Source organism: Hydra vulgaris, chromosome 10 (assembly GCF_038396675.1).
Source record: "Hydra vulgaris chromosome 10, alternate assembly HydraT2T_AEP".
In the NCBI taxonomy this organism is placed as follows: Eukaryota; Metazoa; Cnidaria; class Hydrozoa; order Anthoathecata; family Hydridae; genus Hydra; species Hydra vulgaris.
The window spans coordinates 34,210,347-34,231,938 of record NC_088929.1 but is presented as its reverse complement, the minus strand read 5'-3'; the positions used below and the strand labels follow the sequence as shown (position 1 = coordinate 34,231,938).

Sequence of the window (21,592 nt, the reverse complement as noted above, 5' to 3'; positions counted from 1 at the left end):
TTTCCTAAATTCTTAGTTTTTAATGTCTTTTAGCAAACTTTTCTTTTTTAGAAAATATCTTTTTTTTTCAAGCTGTTGTTAAACTTTTTTTGTACCTTTTTTTTTTAACATAAACATAAGACATCAGAATTTCACTTTGAAAAAAAAATGCATGAAAATGAAGTTAATATAAAAACTTTTTATGAATTTTCTTTTATGAAGTTTAAAAAATATTTTTAGTATGTAACATTTTTCATATATCACATCAATTTTGAACATATTATCACAAGACATAACTTTTACCAAAACTATTGATTCTATACAAGCTACAGACTGGCATTACCAGACTAACATTAAGGTTGATATCCAAGTTGTGCATTAGCGGATATTGTTGCATTATCACACATATTGGAATTATTAGTTTTCTGTTATCTAGAGTTCAGTATTGCTATTTTTTTTTTTTTTTGTCTTTTTTTTTTTATTATTTATGTATGTCATTGCATCATGTCAAAACTAAATTATAAAAATTAAAGTTTATATTTTAAAAATTATTTTTCTTCTTTTAGAGAAAATATAATTAAAAAGTGTAAAATAATTTCTTTAGAGTTGCTGATGCAAGTCAATAATAAAAGATTAGACGCCAATCTATAAAAATTATTTTATAAAGTTTTTGTCACCTACATTTTTACCACTTATTTTTGTAATATGGAAATCATTATAGTTCATATAATGAAAATCTTTTCTTTTATTTACTTTAAAATAATCCGCCATATATAAGCAATACATACATGCAAATATTATAGTTCGGAAATAAAAAATTTTGCAATTTATTTTTACTGAAAACATATAAAGTTTTTCAGTAAAACTGAAAAACATTATTAGTTATAAACAACGTTTTTTACTTGATTTTTTAAAAGTAAATTAGTTCATTGTATATTGGCCTTTGACTAGTGGGACACCATCTTTGATTTTCCTGATTTTTACATATTCTCTAATTTTTAATTTATTTACATTATGTAAAGAGATTAAGTTTGCAATTTCAGACTTCCAAGTAGCTACTCTAAGTACGACTGTTTTTTTAAAGAAAATTATATAAAAATGAATTATCATATAACTACATTAATATATTATCGTTTTATGAAAGAATAATTTTTGTTTTTGACGTAAAGTTAAAGAGAAGCTTATGTTTTCAAAATATGCTCAATATATTTTACTACATTTTTTTTTTAATATTTACAAGAAATTTTTGTTTTCCTCAGGAAAGTTAAAACATCAATGTGATGGAAAATTTTGATTCAAGATCATTAAATCTCAAGAAAAAATTTATCAGGCAAAAGGATAATCTTGAAGTAAAAACTTGCAAGTAAAGTTGTTTGCAGAATTTAACTACTTTCATTCAGTGGTTTTAGTATCTTTAAGTCTTTTAAAGGGCATATTGGTAAATTCTTGATCTTGTAAACATGTAGTAACTGTATTTTATTATTTATTCGAAAAAGGTTATTTGTTTTTAATAACTCCATTTAACTCTGATAGTTAGAAAAAAATATAAACATTTTTATTTTCAAAACCTAACGGTCATATTTGTTGGTAATCTTGGATCAATACAAAGTGTTAATAAATTTACAAGCTATCTCATAATGGTTGAAAATTGGAAAAAACTCTTTAGGTGAATTGGCTCCTTTTTTCTAGATACATTTGAGTTTTAGAATGTAACCAGCTGTTCTTATTTGCCTGTTTGGTAATCAGAATACTAACCTATAAAAACTTGTTATTAAATTATGGTATTTATGAAGCTATAATTTCTAAACCATTTTACTTTAGAGGTATAAAAATGCAAAGTTGTTTTTTTAAATTTATTGAGTAATTAACTCAATAAATAAAGTCTCAAAAGATAAAGTGCTTTTAACAATGTCTACACACACCATTGTAGACATGATTACAACTCTACAATAGACAGATTAGGCATATTGTGCATTTGAATGTTTCCTTATGATGTGAACACAAAAAGCAAAGAAAAACTCTCTAAAACAATATAAAATTAATGTACCAGATTTTTAATGATTTTCGACGTAGCATGTTAGTTTTAGTAATTAGTCGTTTTTTTTTTGTTGAGTTTTTAAATTGTTTTAAAGTAGTTTTTAAATTGCTGTTTTTAAATTGTTTAAAAAGAGTTATTATTAAAAAAATTTTCATCAACATAAAAGTAAAAGTTTTAGTTTTTACATCTTTCTTATTTTGTGTTTTACTCATTTTTTGCTCAATTTTGCAAATTTGATCACTATCAAGAGAAAAACCTAATTCATTAATCAGACCAAATTATAGTAATGCCGATTCTCCATTCAGGTTTCTGTTAGAAAATCGCGCGTGGAAAAGCATTTTAAGCATACGCAAAGAGCGGTAAATAAGCAAGTTGTGATTATTTGGCAATGCTTCTGTCAAAGAAGTTAACTATAAAAGAGAAAAAATGGTGTAAATTTCAAGATGTTTTTTTGTCAATGTCTTCATAAATAAATCTTTGGTAAATTTAAATAACGTTTAACTTATATTCTTATATTTCTTTATAAAATTATGAAGAAAAACTTTATATAAATGTAAACCAATATTTATTTTTGTATTTTTATTTAATGGTATTCAAAGTTTGAACAATAGTATTCTGTGACATGATAATAATTAAAACAACAGTACTCTTTGACATCATAATTAATACAATGATATTATGACATAATTTAAACAATGGTTTTCTGTGATATCATAATTTAAACATGATTATTCTGTGACGTAATTAAATCATTTTTATTAAATTTTAAATTGTTAATTGATAATAGTGATAATATTACGATAACATAATTGTCTAATAGTTTTTTTTCTTGTATTTTTTAAATTGCAATAGGTCGGGTGAATAAAAAAAAGCAATTGATCAAAAAATCGTTTTTCAAGTAATTGCTCAGTTTTACGTGAACAAAATCTTTTGCGATTTTGCTCAAACATTTATTCACGTAAAGCTGAGCTCAGCGTTTTTGGATTGAATTGCTCAGCTTTACGTGAATAAAAATTTGAGCGATTTTCCTTAAAGTTTTATTCACGTAAAGATGCGCAATTACTCCAAAAACGCTGAGTAAAAGCAAATGCTTTTTTTTATTTTCCCGGCCTAATACAGAGTAAAACTAGCATAAAATAATCACTTAGCAATAGAAACCTAATAACTTTCGAATTTTGAAATATTTTGAATAGAATTTTTATTTTCATTTTGACTAGTTAGACAATAAAAAAAACAGACAATAAGAATTATTAACATCATAATATTAAAAGGATAATAATATTACGAATTGTAATTGTTACATATTATTACAAATTATATTGTATAATTTAATAATTTGTAATAATAATTTGTAAATAATATTACGTTTTTAAAAAATATTTAAAAATATGAAGACCAAAAAAAAAAGTGATTCCTTTTGACAGACAATCTGTTAATTCAATTAATTTATAATACATTTAATAACATTATAACTTTACATACCAAGTTTAAAATATATATTTTATATAGTATACAGAAATAAATTAAAATTTTACAATTTTGACAACAAAAAATTTAGAACCAAAATTTAAAAATTATTTTGCAAATTGCAGTGGCAAATGTTGCAACTGAGTTTATTTTAAGACTTGTCTGAATATAATTTTTTTTTTTAAAAACACATTTTGCATTTGACAACTTTTTTTTTGCAGTTTTTTAAGTTATAATTATTTTCATTTTTAGCTGATTTTATTTGCTCTATTATTCCTAACTCTTTGAGATAATTGATTAAACCGAGTTTTTTTATACTTTGGTTCGCATCTTTTAGAATATCAGATAGCCTAAATTTTTTTGCATAGATTTTCTTTTTATTATTATTGTGATGTGCTTGGTAAAACAAGAAGCTGTAGTGTTGAAAATTATTATGGTAATGACTGTTTAGTTAACATGATGATTAGTTAACAATGATGAATTCCTGAGATTGCTAATAGCTTCTAATTTATGCTGTTGTTTTTTTGTAGAAATAACCTGGTAAAATGTAAACTAACAATAATATGCAAACGTGTAAAACACCTGTTTCAAAAAAACACCAGTTTCATAAAAACACCAGTTTCATAAAAACAAGCAGATTACACAGGTAGAAAATGAAATCTACTTTGACGTTTAGATACAGAGAATATAAAATAATAAGGTATCAATTTTATCCGCGTAAATTTTAAATTTTTAAAAAATATTTCAAACTGTTCTCCTTGAGTCTAAAAAAGTTTAAAAATGGTTTTGTTTTTTCTAAAAAATTCAAGAAATTTATTTATCACAGACACAAACAAAATAAATTGATTTTATGTTATCTTTAAATTTTTTTATGAAGAGAGAAAAAGGTGATAAGGCAAATATTTAGTTACTTTATGATTTTTTTAATCTCTTTGTCTATTTTAAAACACGCCGGTTATATTTTCTTTTCTTTTATTATTTCTAAAGTCTGTATCAGCGGATAAGGTAACATTTCAAATTTTTCATAGCTGAATATTTGTATCATTTGTATCATTACACCCAGTGCTTGAATTAAGTGAAAAAAGTAACGGGATAGTTTTTTTATAATTTCTAAATGCTATCCCCTCTAAGTATTGTTAGGTTAAAAAAGATGTACAAAGATTTTTTAGCAGGTTGGCATACCGCCTCAGTTTTTTTTTTATTTTTTATTAGTGACTAATAATGGTAACTAAGTGTTACATTTTTTTGGTAATGATTCTAATAATGGTAACTAAGTGTAATTTTTTTTTTGTCACTATTTTAAGATGATTTTGCTTTTTATTGTTTATATTATAATATTTAGGAGTAAAATAATAAAAGTAAATATTTAAAATTTTAAATGTGTTAAAGTTGTTATTTTTAAATCCTAATTTTTTTATTTTTAATTTCGACATTACCATCTCTAACTATTTTTGTTATAACATTTTAATGACATCTTTACCCTTAATAATTTTGTATGCCACTTTTTAAAATAATGTTTTTTATTTTAAGTTTTTTTATAGTGAGTCTTTAATTTTATTCTATTTTGTAAACAATTTGTTATTGTCTCTATGACAATGCTTTTATGATATGTTTATTTTCTGGCAATGCATTTGTGTTAACTTTAACAAACCTTTTTTTAGCTTAGATTAAGTTATAATGAAAATAAATGACAAAAGTTTGATATCATATGCATGTTCTAAAAGTGGGTTTGGTAAAAAAGGGTACTTAAACAAGAAGGGAGAGTTAAACCATAGTTATAAAAGAAGATGGTTTGTCTTGAAAGGAAACTTGTTATTTTATTTTGAACAACCCGATAAAGCACCTCTAGGTATGATTGTAATTGAAAATTGTAGTGTTGAAGTGGATGATGCTGACCGCTTTTCGTTTTGTATTCGTTATCAAACTGAAAACCTAACCAGTAATAGCAGGGCATATATTCTATGCGCAGACTCCGAAAGCGATATGGAACAATGGATAAGATCGTTAGCGTCAACATCATATATGTTTATAGCAATGGTTGTAGCTGAGTTTAAAAAAACTTTACTCGGTTTCAAAACTGATAATGATATTGGTTCACCGTCGAAAACAAACGTCTCACGTAATATTGACAGTAGCTTAAAAAAAAAAAACTCATACCACTCTACCTCTTCCTCGATTTTTCCAACTTCAAACGACGATAGTGTATTAAGAATAAGAACTGCTACATCAAAACCTCTTGATATAAATTTTAGAAACGATAAAAACAAGACTGACATGTTTACTGTTACACATAATCCTAAAAACAAAACAAAGTATAAAACATTAGATACTGTGCGTCGTACTAAAAGTACGGAGAATATTCATAAAATTGGAAATCTTCAAATTGGCTGTCCGCAAAACAAGAAAAATGGCCTCGCTAATAATTCGAACAACGATTTTTGCAGAGATTTTATATACAAAAATGATAGAACAACATTTGAAATTTTACATGACAGGTTCGGTGCAGCAATATGGACAAGAATTGGAGAGACTCTATGAGCCCATATATCACCTCTTAAGCTATTCTTTTAATCCGATTTATTGAGGTTTCTATAGTTGTTTTTTTCGATTTTGTACAAAATTCATTACTATATTAAGAAATGCATTTATTCTTTCTCAGTACCTAGCGCCTTTTAAAACTGTTGCGATAAAGTTGTGCAATTCGATGTATAGTATGTGCAATATAGTTCTGCAATATAGTTCTGCAACTTATTATATAATATCGTGTGATATCAATTGTACTATTTAATATTTAATATCACAAATTATAGTTAAGCATATGTAAATTAAATTCAAAATTTATTTTCTAATCAATAACAAATAAAGTTACATAAATTTCATTAATGTAAATTTTTTAAAAATTGTTAAAAATATTTTTTGTAATGTGTATTTTTATAATAAGGTTAAATTATTTATAATCATCTGTAGCCTTATTGATGCTACCGACAGTAGCCTTATAGATAAAAAAACCTCATCTCAAAGAAATCGTTATATCTGCTAAAAAAAACTCTACTCTAAAAACGACATCTTTTTCATCTAGTAAAATATTCATAACAGTTAGGAAAATAACCGATACGCACATAATCAGGGTTCATGCGGTCTGGAAAAGCCACGAACAGAAGTGCGGTATTCATCTGGGTCACGGGATGTCAGGGAAAATCCGGCAATTCGTGTAGTGAACAGGAAAAACTTTTTTTTTTTAGTGAGTCAAAATGTAATATAGAATTTCATTTTAAATTTCATTTTTTAAGTATAAAATTTGAATGTTTTATATTTTGAATTTTTTTATTTTTATGACGCTTTACTTCTGTTTATCTGATTTAATAATCTACCATCGAATCTTCGTCAAAATTTTAAAATCCTTGTACCCTTATTAAACGAATTTAAAAAAATTTAATGCTTATTTCGAAATATTTTCAAATTATGTTATTTTAAAATAATTTTAAAATCCTAATGATTAAAACTTTCAACATAAATATCAATTTAGTGTATTTTTAATCTATTTCTTGTATATTACATTTAGTTTTTATCTATCTTGTATTTTAAAGAACTCTGATTTATAATAGTTATACTTATATATTTACTGAAAATGGCAATCCTATATAAGCATTTTTAAATAAGTTTTTCTGTTTTATTAAGAAAATGTATGGAAAAAATAAAATCTGGGGTCTGAGATTAATTTAGTAGTGAAATTTTGGGTAATTCTCATTGAGAAAGATAAAGAACGATATTGGGGTTCTGTGTTTTTTAGATGTCACTGCATTATACATCAATTATCAATTGATAGTCCTGTTGTGAGCTGGAAGGTTCTCCGGGAAATGCAATTGAGAGAGGAAGCTAGTTTGACTAAACTAGTAAATATTGACAATTCTAATCTTCAAGTTATTTATGGAGCCCTCTAAACAGCTACAGTAGCCACAAGTTGGGCCAAAAAGCTGTCAAGATAGGATCTTTCCAACTTTTAAAGAATTCTCCTGCTAGGCGTAACGATTATATTTCTGTTACAGATTCTACAGTCTTTTGTTGTATTTTTGTTATTTTATATGGTCTAGGATTAACAGGTGGCACTAAGACTAAAAAGGGATATAGCCAAATGCAATAAAGATTGATTTCTGACAAATCTACTAGCTTTTAAAATCAAATAGTTATTTAGCTATAAACAAAAGTAATTTAAAGCTTCAATTTTTCTCCTATATTGCGAGAATTTTGCAACCATATTCAGAAAATATCAAACAAATAATGTAATTTTTTTTTGGCAAAAACCTGGAGATACTAAATAAATCTCTAATACAATTTGTTTTTAAATCTGATGCTCTTGTTAAATGTGCCATTGCTGTTGACTTGTTAGAGCTGAATTTTTTTAGTAAAGGTAATTATCTAAAGATAAAAAATACCCAATTCGGTTTTTTAAATAAGAAAAATCTTCAGAATTTATTACGTAGATAAAACCTGCAAAAATGAGAGAAAAAGATTAAAAAGGAAGCTACAAAATTGGTTATTGTCATATTGGAGAAAATCAATCAAAAATATTGGTTGCATTATTGCGTAGTAAGTAATGTATTTCATCAACGTTTAATATCCTTTATACTACTAGTCTAATTACGAAACAAGATGAAACAACTCTTCTGCATCACCAAAGATTCTTAACATTTAATTAGAGGAAGTTAAGCCACAATATATAATATATAAAATAATATATAACATTTATGCCCGGACAGGTCCGCTGGGATACATTTGCTACTTTTTGTGTAATGTAACTTTTTGAACTTACATAACCCTAATTTATTTAACAATTGTTAATAACAAAATCTATAAAATTTCAGATCTGTTGACAGTGTTATCTTAAAATTTCAAAAAGAAGAAATCTTTCAGTTGCAAAGTATTCGGCTATATAACTTTTTTTTTATAAACCCTCTATCAATATAGAACATCATGAATTAGAATATGTTTATACATATAATATTTTAGTTACAATTCATGGTAAAGCAGGTGTACAGAGCGGATTTAATGTCAATAAGATTGTAAACAAAGTTAATTTGAAGGAGAAATCTTTGATATTAAGAAGGATTATAATAAACGATATGCAAAAGAACCTGATACCTCCAACAATAGAACTAACAAACAAGTTTTTTATGGGGTCTTTCACAAAGTACGTAGGCAGATATAGGGAGGGGGAGTTACCCTAAAATATACAAATGGTTTCAATGGAGGCTATATTAAAGGTGTAATAAACAAAACACACTTCTTTTGAATAATGATAATGATCTAGATGTAAACTTTTTTGAGGACGTCATAATAAACTCTAACTATTTTGATATTGAGGAAGTATCTAACCTCATGAATGGCGCGTCACAAATGTTATTTTTAGCTCTGACTTTAAACATTAGTAGTATGAATAGAAACTTTGAAAGTTTTAAATCAATGCTCAAAAATATAAACTCTGAGTTTACGGTAATATGCTTAAAAAATAATTTTCAAATTCCAGGTTATAAGGCAATTTACCAAACTCGAGGTGGTGGCATTGGTGGTGGTGTATGCATTTTTGTTCATGACATAATCCAATTTCAGAAAATAGAACTTTTATGTATTCAAAACGCGGACTTTGAATTTCTAATTATCGAATTATTAAACCACAATAATAAAAAAAAACGTTTTAATAACTGCATTGTATAGACCGTCATGCGGAAATCTTTTTTAAAACACTTAAAATGCTACTTAAAAAAAGTAAAACACAAACAAATTTACATCACGGGAGACTATAATCTAAATCTTCTTAATGTTAAAACCGATAGCGATGTAAAACGTTTCTCAAACAGTCTATATCAGTACAACATTATTCCCTTAATTAACAAACCTACTCGCGTAACTCTTCAAACCGAATCTCTCATTGATAATATTTTTACTAACAACTTTACAACATGCAACGTTCAAAGTGGAATCATAAAAAGCGATATAAGCGACCACTTTCCAATCTTTTTCATTTTAGATTTTTAAAAAAAAAGAAAAAAAAAGCAAAGTACTAAGGGAAGTAAAAAGGTAGATTAATGAATTTGATATTGAGCCGTTTAGAAATTATTTACTTAAACTAATATGGAAACTACTTAATAATTGCAAAGGTGCTTATATAGCAGTAGTATATATTGAGAGTTCTGGGCCATGCTGTTTTTAACCATTAATTCATCCACAATTTCAACATCAATTTTAACCATTAATTCATCCACAATTTTAACAATAATTTTAACCATTAATCTACCTGCAATTTAATTATTATTTTAACCATTAATCTAACCACAATTTCAACAACAATTTCAACCAATAATTCAACCACAATTTAATTTATTATTTCAACCATTAATCTAACCACAATTTAATTTATTATTTCAAGTATTAATGTAACCACAATTTAATTTATTATTTCAAGTATTAATCTAACCACAATTTAATTTATTATTTCAAGTATTAATCTAACCACAATTTAATTTATTATTTCAAGTATTAATCTAACCACAATTTAATTTATTATTTCAAGTATTAATCTAACCACAATTTCGATTCATAGTATATTTAATTTTTTATCTTAATTATATGCATAATGTTCTAACTTCATGTTTAATCTAATTTTTTATAAAATATAGAACTATTTTATAAAAAGAATTTCATTCTTCATTCTTCTTCTTTGTCAGAATCTTCATCATATTCACTTCCTAAATCTAAATCTGTCATAATGCTAGTAAGATTAGAAATCTTTTTTAGAACTACTACTTCTGGTAATTTAATTTGTATTGATTCAATCATTGAACCGATAAAAATACCTTCAATTTTTAAACATCCAACGACATTACATCTTTGATTTATATAATCATGACCTGAAGTTTCAGCAAGTGATTTATTATTTTTACGATAAAATAGTGAAGTTATTCTTAAATCTTTTTTCTTTTGTGTAAATAACTTTCCATATATTACGGGAGGTGCATTTGGTTTATCTGTATTATATCTTAAAATCTTTAAATTTGAAGTATTAACTTGGGATTTTCGCCCACCTTTTCTTATTTCATCTTTATAAATTTCAATTTGTTCTCTACAAAATTCTTCAATAGCTTCAATCATTTCAATAAATTTTTGTTGTTTTTCAGTTTTACCTTCTTTTTCATCAAAGCATACTAAAGAAAGTGAATAACCATTAAGTTCATTCGTTTTTCATATCTTTATTTTCGCAAACACCATATGAAAATAAAGGTAATGTTTTTACAAGAACAGGTCCCTCATTTCCATTAGCATATCTATATGCAAGATTTAATTTTTGATATGGAACGGGTTTGTCAGCTTTAAATACTTTTTTTACAAATAAGTTTTCAATGTTAAATTTTTCAGGAGTTATAAATATTTCATTAGCATTTTTCATTTCCATTTTATATATGCAAGAAAATTATTTATATTATTTTCAAAAAAAAATTTATTTTGTAAAACTTAACTGTAATAATAAAGTACTCCAATGACATGAAAACTTCCAGATTGTCCTACTTGTTCATCTCCAGAGTTTAATGTAACTACTAATCTTCTTCCAGCTCCAACAGCAGGCATTGAATCTTTAAAATGTCTATAAAATGAGATAGTAGTTGTAGATGTAATTGAAGGTGTTGGAGCACCATTAGTGTCTACTTGAGCTAATAGTCCAGATTCTTCATTATTAAATGAATAAAGATTAGCACTATTCCATGAGGTGAGATAAAAATCTTCTAATCCAGATGACATGAATATACATATACTAGTACTAGACTGATTATATGCATCTACATATCCACCAAATATTGAATAATTAGCATAATTATATGGAGTCCAAGGTGTTATAGCATTGCTAGTATGTTTGGGGGAACACTACCATCATACATTCGCACTCTTGATTCCCACCAATTTCCAGATACGCCAATAACATGCATTCTAATATATTTTAGATAGATTCCTCTACCATATCCTGCAGTGTCCATTAAAATATATTCTTTACCATAAGATGTATTCATATATCTAAATACATCAGATCGTAAACTAAGATCTGAGATGTAAGGTGGTAATGATGGATTTCTACTAACAAAAGGTTGTATCCAATAGTTAAGAACAGCTCCAGTAGCGTTATAAAGTTCAATTTTTAAAGTTTGTTTAAATGGCATATCAAATGTAAAATATCCTCCAAATTGAGTAGCATTGTGCATATTACATCCTTGCAAAGAGTTAGCATAAAATGGTCCACCAAGTGGGGAACACAAAAAATCGCAAGCTAGACCAGTAGCATCCATTCCAGTATTAACTGTAGTATAAGCATGATTTCCTATACGAAGTTTGCCATCTGCGTATATTTTAATAAATACGTTACCTGCAACACTTGGTCCAGTAGTAACTGGTTTATATAATGCTAGCCATAGTTTTCTTAGAATACCACTGCTATTATTATTAAATGATATAGTGTATACAACTGTTCCCGCATCACCTGAACTCGGTGGAAGAGTTTGATTTTTTGATCCAAGACATGTTAAACTTGAATCAGGTACTATTTTTACAATGTGAGAAGCAGGTACTATATGATCGATGTAATCTTTTGTAGCAACATTATTTGGTAGTATAGGATTTGGTAGATTTTCTATTGTGTTACCATTCATATCAATTTTAGCAGTCATATTATTCATTCCATCTCTTCTAAGAAATGTGTTATTAGCTTGAGTCATTGTTAATCCATCAACTACTGTTTGTGAATTTGAATTTGAATTTGTTGTTCTTCCGAATATATCAACAGGCATTTTTTTATATATAAGATTTTTTTGATTTAATTTATTAATAATATCTTGAAAATCAACTCCTTCATCAAGCTTTTTCAATACGTAAAGGCACAAATGTCCACAGAATGAAGTGTCTCCAAATTTAACTCTTTCACTATTATAATAGACATTATTTTTAAAATAATCGACAAGTTCAACAGGTGGAGGTTGTGCATAAGAGTCAAAGACATACTTTTTGTCACCGACTTTATACCAACAGATCCAATGAAACCCATCTGTATTTGAATCTCCTGTATTTACTATTCCGCATTCTTTTTTATTCATATTTTTTGGTAATTGATCTCTTACAAATACACCTCTAAAATTTTTTATTTTTAGTTTTTTTGCTGCTTTTTCTAATTAAAAATTTGTAAGTGGTACATTAGGTAGAATTATTCCTTCAACATTTATAAATTTATTCATTTTATATATGAAAAAGGATTTTTTTTTCATATATAGATTTCAACTAAGTTATAGTATCCTTTATGCGGATCATAATTATCAATTTTTTGGCTGTAGATGATATTAAATTCGACATTGCCAATACATTTTGCATGGTAAAATTTGTAACATTTTTTTACTGCGTTTATGAGATCATTTGTTCTATTTTTAAGTGTCATTTTATCAGCATATTTTGTTAAAACTGTTATTTTACCCTTTTTTCTATTCAATATAGTTTTTAATTTATATCTTCTTTTCATATGCATTTCCATTTTATATAAAGAAAAAAATATTATTATAAGTTATAAATTTTTTGTAATTTATAACTTTATTTACTTAATTTTATTATATTTATGACATTATTACAATAATTTTCAATTGAATTAAATTCGCCAATGTTTTCGATGCATAAGACGTCAATAGCTAAATCGTCTTCAACATAGTCATTCTCGTATAAATTTTTTGCTTCTTCTATTGCTTCTTCTAATAAATCTATATCAGAATTATTAAGGGCTATTACTATTTTATCATTAGTGCATATAGATTTGAATTTTAGTTGACGTGAAGATTTCATTGTCATTTTATATATATAAAATTTTTATAAAATATTTCTATAAGTTTCTTAATTCTTTATTATCAATCCAAGAGTTAAACGAATCAGGATGCCCATACCACTTTACAAATGATTTGTCTTTGAGCTTTTGAATTACTTTTTCGAATATAAATATTTCCTGATTTGTTTTTTGCAATTCTTGTTCATAAAATGTACCTTGTATTTCTTCACCGTTATAGTCGTTTATTTTATAAGTTGGTGGATCTGTGTATTGAATTTTTGATATAGTATAAACTTCTTCAGTCCATCTTGGTGTATATCCTTTTTCAAATGTTTTCTTCTTTTTAGTTATCCTAACTTTATCACCTATTGAAAATCTAGGATGCATTGGTCCTGATCGTGTATTTACGTTCAAGTTTAACCAAACAATATTCTCATTCTTTTTATCACTAGCTTCAACTGGTGTCATTTTAATTGAAGAATGTCTTGTATTGTTATATTTATTTACCATTTCATCTAAAATATCAATATATCTTCTAGTTGAATTAGCTGAAAAGTATTTAAACATTTTCTCTTTCATGGTTCTATTCCAACGTTCAACTACAGAACTTTTTTCTTCATTTTCAGTTGAATATATATCTATCCCTAACGATTTTACATACTTATTATAAAATTCTTTACCTTTATCTACCCACAATTTTTCACACTTTCTATCCTCAAATATTTTATTTAAAGCATGAGCAACATCAAGTCCAGTTTTACTCTTCAATGGAACAATCCATCCATACTTTGAAAATACATCTATGACCATGAGTAAGTATTTTATACCGTCATTGAATTTCGATAAAGATTGCATATCAACTAAATCAGCAGCCCATATTTTATCAATTCCATTGACAATCACTTTTCTTTTTTTAAAATGTTTTATAACAGGTTTATGAAGTTCGTTTGCAAGTTCGTTAGTCCATATTAATTTTTTTTCCTTGTCTTTTTTACTGGTCGATTGCAGTTTTTTTGATCTTTCATACCTACTCCGCTTGGGTCTGAAAGACCTAAAGATTATCAACTCTATCTATAGGTTTACTCCATTCTTTATATGCATCATTAGAAGTGAGCCTTTCATCTAAATTAGTACCAGGACCAGCAAAGTTCATTCCAGGTAAATGCATTTCACCAGGAAATTTTGCCCATGGTAATTTTATTTTTTTAGTTATTGAATTAATTGAATTCACTAAATCTCCACCTTTCGAAGCTGAGACAAATTGAGTTTTTTTTGTTTCGCAAACTTCACAAGTTCCACGTAACATATTTCTATTGTTTTTACTAACAACGTTTTGTAGGTTTAGTGTATCTGTTTTTCTTTTACATTTGAAGCAATACATTTTTATAATGTAAATATTTTTTTATATTTCCAATAAAAAATGAGCATCATTGATTTATCATGGAATAAGAATAAGAATAAGAGAAATAATAGCAAGTTGCTCCCTAGAAGTATAAGAGGCTTAGTTGTTGGAAAGTCAGGTTGTGGAAAAACTACTTTGTTATTAAATTTACTTTTGAGACCTGGTTGGTTAGATTATAATAATTTACAAATTTATGGAAAGTCGTTATCAAGATGAGTATAAGATAATAAAAAAGTGTTTTGAAGAAAAATTACCAAAAGAAGTTATTCTTAATTTGTTTAAATATCAAGACAAAATAGAAAATCCAGATTTAATGATTGAAGAAGTTTCAAAAAATATAAAAGATAAATCTGATATTGAGTGTAGTTTTTTTGAAAAAGGAGATGATATACCAGATCCTGCAGATCTTGATTCAAAAAATAACAATTTAATAATATTCAACGATATTTTGCTTTCAAACCAAAATAAGTGTGAGGAATATTATACAAGAGGAAGACATAGTAATGTAGATTGTTTTTAATCTTTCACAAAATTATTTTAGATTACCTAGACAAACTATAAGAGAAAATGCAAATTTTATTTGCTTATTTAAGCAAGATTCGAGTAGTTTAAGGTATATTTATAGGGATCATGTTATAGGTGATATGCCAATAGAGGAGTTTAAAAAATTATGTAAAACTGCTGGGTCAGAATCTCATGGGTTTGTTGTTATAGATTTATCTTCTAAAATAGATAATGGAAAGTATAGAAGTGGACTAGATAGTTTCTATTTTACGAATGAATTTTTTAATAATTAATTTTTTTCTTTTATATAAAAAAATGCCATGTATACATGTTAGTGGAAATACAAGTTTAATAAAAACTAGATTCTCATCCAGTATATCTCTTGCTGATGATAGAGAATATGAAATGGCTCTAGTAAGTTTAGAGACGTATTACAGTTTTCCGAATATTGATTTATCAAATAACAATTTTAAATATAGTTCAGACAATGGAACAACTTGGTTTAATATAAATATTCCTACAGGAGCTTACGAGATTGGAGATATAAATGAATATATTCAATTAGCTATGATTAAAAATGGAAGTACTATATCAGGAGCTGCAGCTATTACAATTGGAGCTAATAACATTAAGTTCAACTTTAAATATTCCCACTAGATATAAAGTAGATTTTGCAGTTCCAAACTCAATTAGAACGCTTTTAGGTTTTGAATATCAGGTTTATTCATTTGGATATTATGAACCAGAAAATATTGTAAATATATTAAAAGTGAATAGTATTCGTATAACGTCTGATATTTTAGGGGCAACTTATTTAGATGGACAAACATCTACTATTGCATATTCATTTTTTCCAGATGTAGGCCCTGGATATAAAATTGTTGAAAAGCCAACTAATTTAATTTACTTGCCAGTAATTATAAAGCAAATTTTTCAAATGGAAACTAAAATAACTGATCAAGATGGAAATTTATTGAATTTACGAGGAGAAAAAATAGATATTAGATTTCATATAAGGAGAGACAAGATTCTATCCTTGAAAGAACATTTACAAATGCTAATAGTAAATTTTTTCGTAAGTTATAATTTTTTTTTCGTGAGTTATAAAAATGACTAATTACACTAATATTAAAGTAAATATTTCAGAAGGGCAATTGAAAAAAATTAAAAAAGCAGTTAGTAAAGAACTCAATGCTAGTATCAAATTATCGTATGATGATTTAAATGGCGAGCATGTATTAGCTGTAACAAAAAGACAATTGAATAAAATTAAAAGTGCATATGAAAAAGGTACTGGAGTTGTTATTAATTTAAGTAAAGCTCAACTTATACACAATTCTAAAATAGAAGGAGGATTTCTTAGAGCACTTTTACCTTTTCTAACATCAGCTGGTAGCTTTTTAGCATCAAAAGTTATACCATCACTTGCAACAGGTCTACTTACAGGAGTAGGTGCTGCAACTGGAAACAATTTAACTAATAAAATTGCTGGAAATGGTATTTCTAAAACATTATATACTAAGATGAATGGTAAAGGAATTAAATTTACTAAATTAGGAAAAGGTTTCTATCTATCACCATGGAATAAAGGAGGAAATTTGGGAGACGGTCTATACTTGAATAGTGTTAATGGCTATGAAAAGACTAGTAAAGGCCTAGGTCCTAATTCACCATTTGCTAATATTCCATTTTTAAATTTAATTTTTTAAGTCTTTCGGACTCATGCGGAGTAAGTACTTTGAACCCATGAAAAATATTAACATATATAAAATAAATTTTTATATATGTAAAAACATGTCTAGATATCCAATACATAAATTTATAAATAAGATACCAATGGTTGATACTTATGCATCTAATTCACATTTTAAATTTAATGAAAAATTAGATCATCCTACAGTATTAATAAACGGTACAAAATGTGAAATATTTGCACAGCAAGATATTAAATTAGATTATGTCTCAAAAAAGTATTTCATTAAAATTAGGTATTGAAATTAATGGCAATAGTGTTGCATTAGTTTCACTTAAAAATGAACTTAAGTTAAAATTGCTATGTTTACAAAATTCTGTTATATCAGAGTCTGTAGATGATATAGTTATTATCATTAAAAATAATTCATTTGAAGATGTAACAATTAATAAAGGAGATAGTTTATGCTTTATTAATTTATTATAAAATTTTTTTATTTCCTTTATAAAATGGAGTATTCAGCTAAACCTAATAATAAATTATATCCGTCTTTACCAAACGAATATACTGAAATAGAAACTCAAGTAAGTGCTACTGTATACCGTTTGAATAAAATATGTGAAATTCAAAAAGAAATTGAAATGGAGAGAGAAAAAAGATCTACATTAAGTAAAAAGTATAATAAAGCAATAAAAATAATTTCAGCAGTTGATGTTGCATTAATTGGAAGTACAATGGCACTTGGAACTGTTGGTATTGGTTTTTTAGCTACAATAGTAGCAGCACCAATAGCTATTGCATGTGAAGGAGCAGCATTAGCAATAGGAGCTCTTTCATTGATAGGAGGACAAGTGAATAAAGAATTAAGTTTAAAAGCACAAAAACATGAAAGTATTAAAATACTTGCAAATTCAAAATTTTATACAATAATGGATCATATTTCTAAAGCTTTAGTAGACGGACAAATAGATGATAAAGAATTTGAGCTGATACTTAGCGAATTTGAAAAATTTAAAATTATGCTTGAAGATATTAGATCAAAAATTAAAAAAGATATTGATGAACAATCTAAAATATCGTTTATTAATCAAGGAAGAGAGGAGGCAATTAATCTATTACAAATGAGATTTAATAAATCTGAAAATATTAATAAAATAAAATAACTTAAGTAAATTCTTTCTTGTTATTAAAAATATGTTTTACTTTTAACCTTTCTTTTTAGAATGTAGCAAGCGTGAAAATGATTTGAATAAAAAAAGGTATTTAGAAAAATTAGTATTTGGAGAAGCAGGCTTTATAAGAAATAATATGCTAATTACTGATAGAGGTAACTTTGAAATACCTACTCAGTATAGTGATGAAGCTAGAGATAAGCTATATTATCTTATTCAGTTTAAATATTATAAAGATAATGATTATCGTAATGTTGAAAATATGATTAAAGAATCATATAAAGAATGGAAAAATACTAGTAAGAAAGAAAAATGTAGATTAGTTGATAGATATGTATATAATTTAGATTGTAATCTTAAAGAAAAAAAATTTACAAGAAGCAAACTATTGTCTGATTTAATATTTAATCCGATAGAAGATATTGATATTAATTATAGTGATTTTGAAATTAAAGATATCATTTATAATAATTAAAAACACATAACATCTTTTGTGTTATGTGTTTTATTTTTTTCTTAAATATATAAAAATGTCGTTATTTAAATTTACAGATCCAGATAAAAGAGATCAACTTGTAAAAGAATACATTTATCTTAAGAAAAAAGTACAACAAGATAATATTGCTGAAAAGGTGGGTGACTATAACCTACAGATGGATTTATCAAAGTTATATAGACCCTTAATTGATAGTCAATCTGGAATAAATAATACTATATCTAATTTGAAAGATCAATTAGCACTCACTTTTTCAAATCCTGAAAAGGATCTTGCTATACTTCGCATGGGTCCTTCAGAACTACTTCCTCCTGATGGTATGGTGAAAACACTTACTGACTCCAAAGTACAAGAAAAACCTAATATTTTAAATTTTGGAAAAATTGCAACAAATTATCTTAGATTGTATACAAAAAGTAAAAAGTCTACAGATCCTATATTTGGTATACATTCAAATGGAGATGAACTATATATTGGTAAAAAACCAATTACAATTAATAATGATGATATAACTGTTGATGGAAAGAAATATGATGGTACACCAGGTCTTTGGGAATTAGTAACAAAGTTTAAACCTAATAAAGAGGTATATAGTAATGAAGGTCTTAGAAATTATAGAGAAATATTAATAAATACAGATGCTCTTACTACTGATAAAGGTAAAGTAAGATCATCTAGAAGTGAAAAATATAATGAGTTAATATCTCCAATTTGGAAAGATATAAGGACTCCTATATTATCGAAGAGAAAACTTGAATATGGAACTGGAGTTAAAAGAACAAGAATACAAACTGTAATTCTTCCTAGCGATCCTAATGCTCTAGTTGAGATGCTTGAGTTACGTATAGCTGCATGGGAAGCAGGTAATAGTTCATCAAGAAATGAAGCTGTTGCAATTAGCGATGAATTATTAAGACAAGGTGTATTAAGTAAGGGTAAGTATGAAGCAATACAGAATAATCTTGCAATATAAAAATTTTTTTTCTCTAATTGAAAATGATTATTGTTCAAAATAAAAGATTTGTGAAAAAACATGTTATTGGTGGTAGTGGATTTTTTGATACTTTAAGAGAAATGTTTAGACGAGCAGCAGCATCAAATGTAACAAAAGTATCATCAGCTATGATTAAAAAGCTTGCAGCTACTGATTTAGGACAAACTGCAGTAACTGCTGCTAAATCAGCAGGAAAAGAACTTGCAACATCAGCAATAGAAGTTGCTAAAAATGTTACAATTGAAAAAGGAAATAAATTAGTTAATAAAGTAGCTCCAAAAGTAAATCTTAGTAAAAAAAGTGAGGATATATTATCAAAATTAGCAAAGTCAGGAGATGAAGCAGTAACAAATTTAAATAATATAATTAATGGAAATGGAGTAGGTTTGAAAGGCCCAAGCGGAGTAAAGCTATCACGTAAGAATGCTATCAGAATAGAGGATATAGTTAAAAAAGGGAGAGGCCTTCGGAGTATATAAAAAAAAATTTTTTTCTATATAAAAAATGACAACTTCTCAATCAATTTTAAATATTACAGAAACACCAATTGTAGATGAATCAATTGAAAAATATTATTATCGAGATTATGATCCAGCATCTCGACCTAATCTAAATAATAGTGGAAATATTATAATAAATATTGAACAATCCAATTTATATTCAGTACCATCTGATGCATATCTGTTGTTTGAAGGAAGACTTCTTAAAGCTGATAATACAGCTTATGCTAATGCAGATGCAGTAGCTCTTACAAATAATGGCATTATGTATCTATTTAGTCAAATATCTTATCAATTATCTAATCAAGATATTGAAGTAGTTTTTAATCCTGGACAAGCAACTACAATGTTAGGGATGCTTAAATACCCGAACGATTATCAATTAGCTCAAGGGTTGAATCAATTATGGTATAAAGATTCAGCAACAACAGCAGTTATTGCAGAAAACACAGGATTTGCAGCAAGACAAGGATACTTGATTCAAAAACCAACTGCAAAAGGTACATTTTCATTTTGCGTACCTTTAAAGCATACCTTTGGATTCTGTGATGATTATGATAAAGTTATTTATGAATTTAAACATACAATAATTCTTACTAGAAAATCTGATGATGATGCTATTTTTAGAGGAGCTACTGTAGCTGCTGGAAAAGTAGACCTCCAAAGAGTGACATTGTTTATGCCGTATGTACAGCCAGCTCTAGCACAACAAAATGAACTTTTAAGTATTATAGCATCTAAAGCAACAATTCCAGTTGCTTTTAGAACTAGACAATGTGATAGTTTAGAAATCCCACAAACTCTATCAACTACTTGGAAACTTAGTGTAAAAACATCTAGTGAAAGACCAAGATATATTGTTGTCGGATTTCAAACAAATAAAAATGGAGATCAAACAACTAATCCAGCAATATTCGATCATTGTGACTTGAAAAGTATTTACGTTATGCTAAGTTCTGATAAATACCCAGTAACTGATTACAGCTTATCATTTCCAAATCAACAATTCTCAAGAGCTTATAGAGATGCAGCTGTATTTAGTGAAAAATATTATGGAATGAACGAGTTGATTACTCATAGTAACATACAACCTCTTGATTATAAAGATTTGTTCCCTATATTTGTTATTGATGTAAGTAATCAACCAGAAAGATATAAATCATCAGTAATAGATATACAAATTAAAATGAACTTTAATACAGCAGTTCCTCAATATACGATAGGATATGCTGTAGTAATATCAGATAAATTAGTGAATTTTAAATCAGATGGAAGTAAATTAGACCTTATTATTAATTAAAAAATGATATAAATAATTTTTTTTCTTTATATAATAAAAATGTATTATACAAGGACAGCATTGCAAAATTTATTAAAAGAAAATAACATTTCACAAACATCTAAAAATTATGTCACATTATTAATGCTTGCTATAGATAATGGTTTGATTGATAAGGATGCAATCATGTCAAAAGCAACAGAATTAACTGATGTGAAAAGACCTAT

General features: G+C 26.6%; 2 protein-coding genes across 2 annotated transcripts; both read left to right on the top strand.

Annotated features, from left to right (window-relative positions):
- The first annotated feature begins 18,626 nt into the window (after positions 1–18,626).
- On the top strand, positions 18,627–19,565 carry LOC136086298 (uncharacterized). Its single transcript, XM_065808591.1, has one exon. It carries the CDS (start codon positions 18,627–18,629, stop codon positions 19,563–19,565), a length of 939 nt encoding a protein of 312 aa, XP_065664663.1.
- Positions 19,566–20,090: 525 nt separating this feature from the next.
- LOC136086297 (uncharacterized) lies at positions 20,091–21,386 on the top strand. Its single transcript, XM_065808590.1, has one exon. It carries the CDS (start codon positions 20,091–20,093, stop codon positions 21,384–21,386), a length of 1,296 nt encoding a protein of 431 aa, XP_065664662.1.
- Positions 21,387–21,592: the final 206 nt, after the last annotated feature.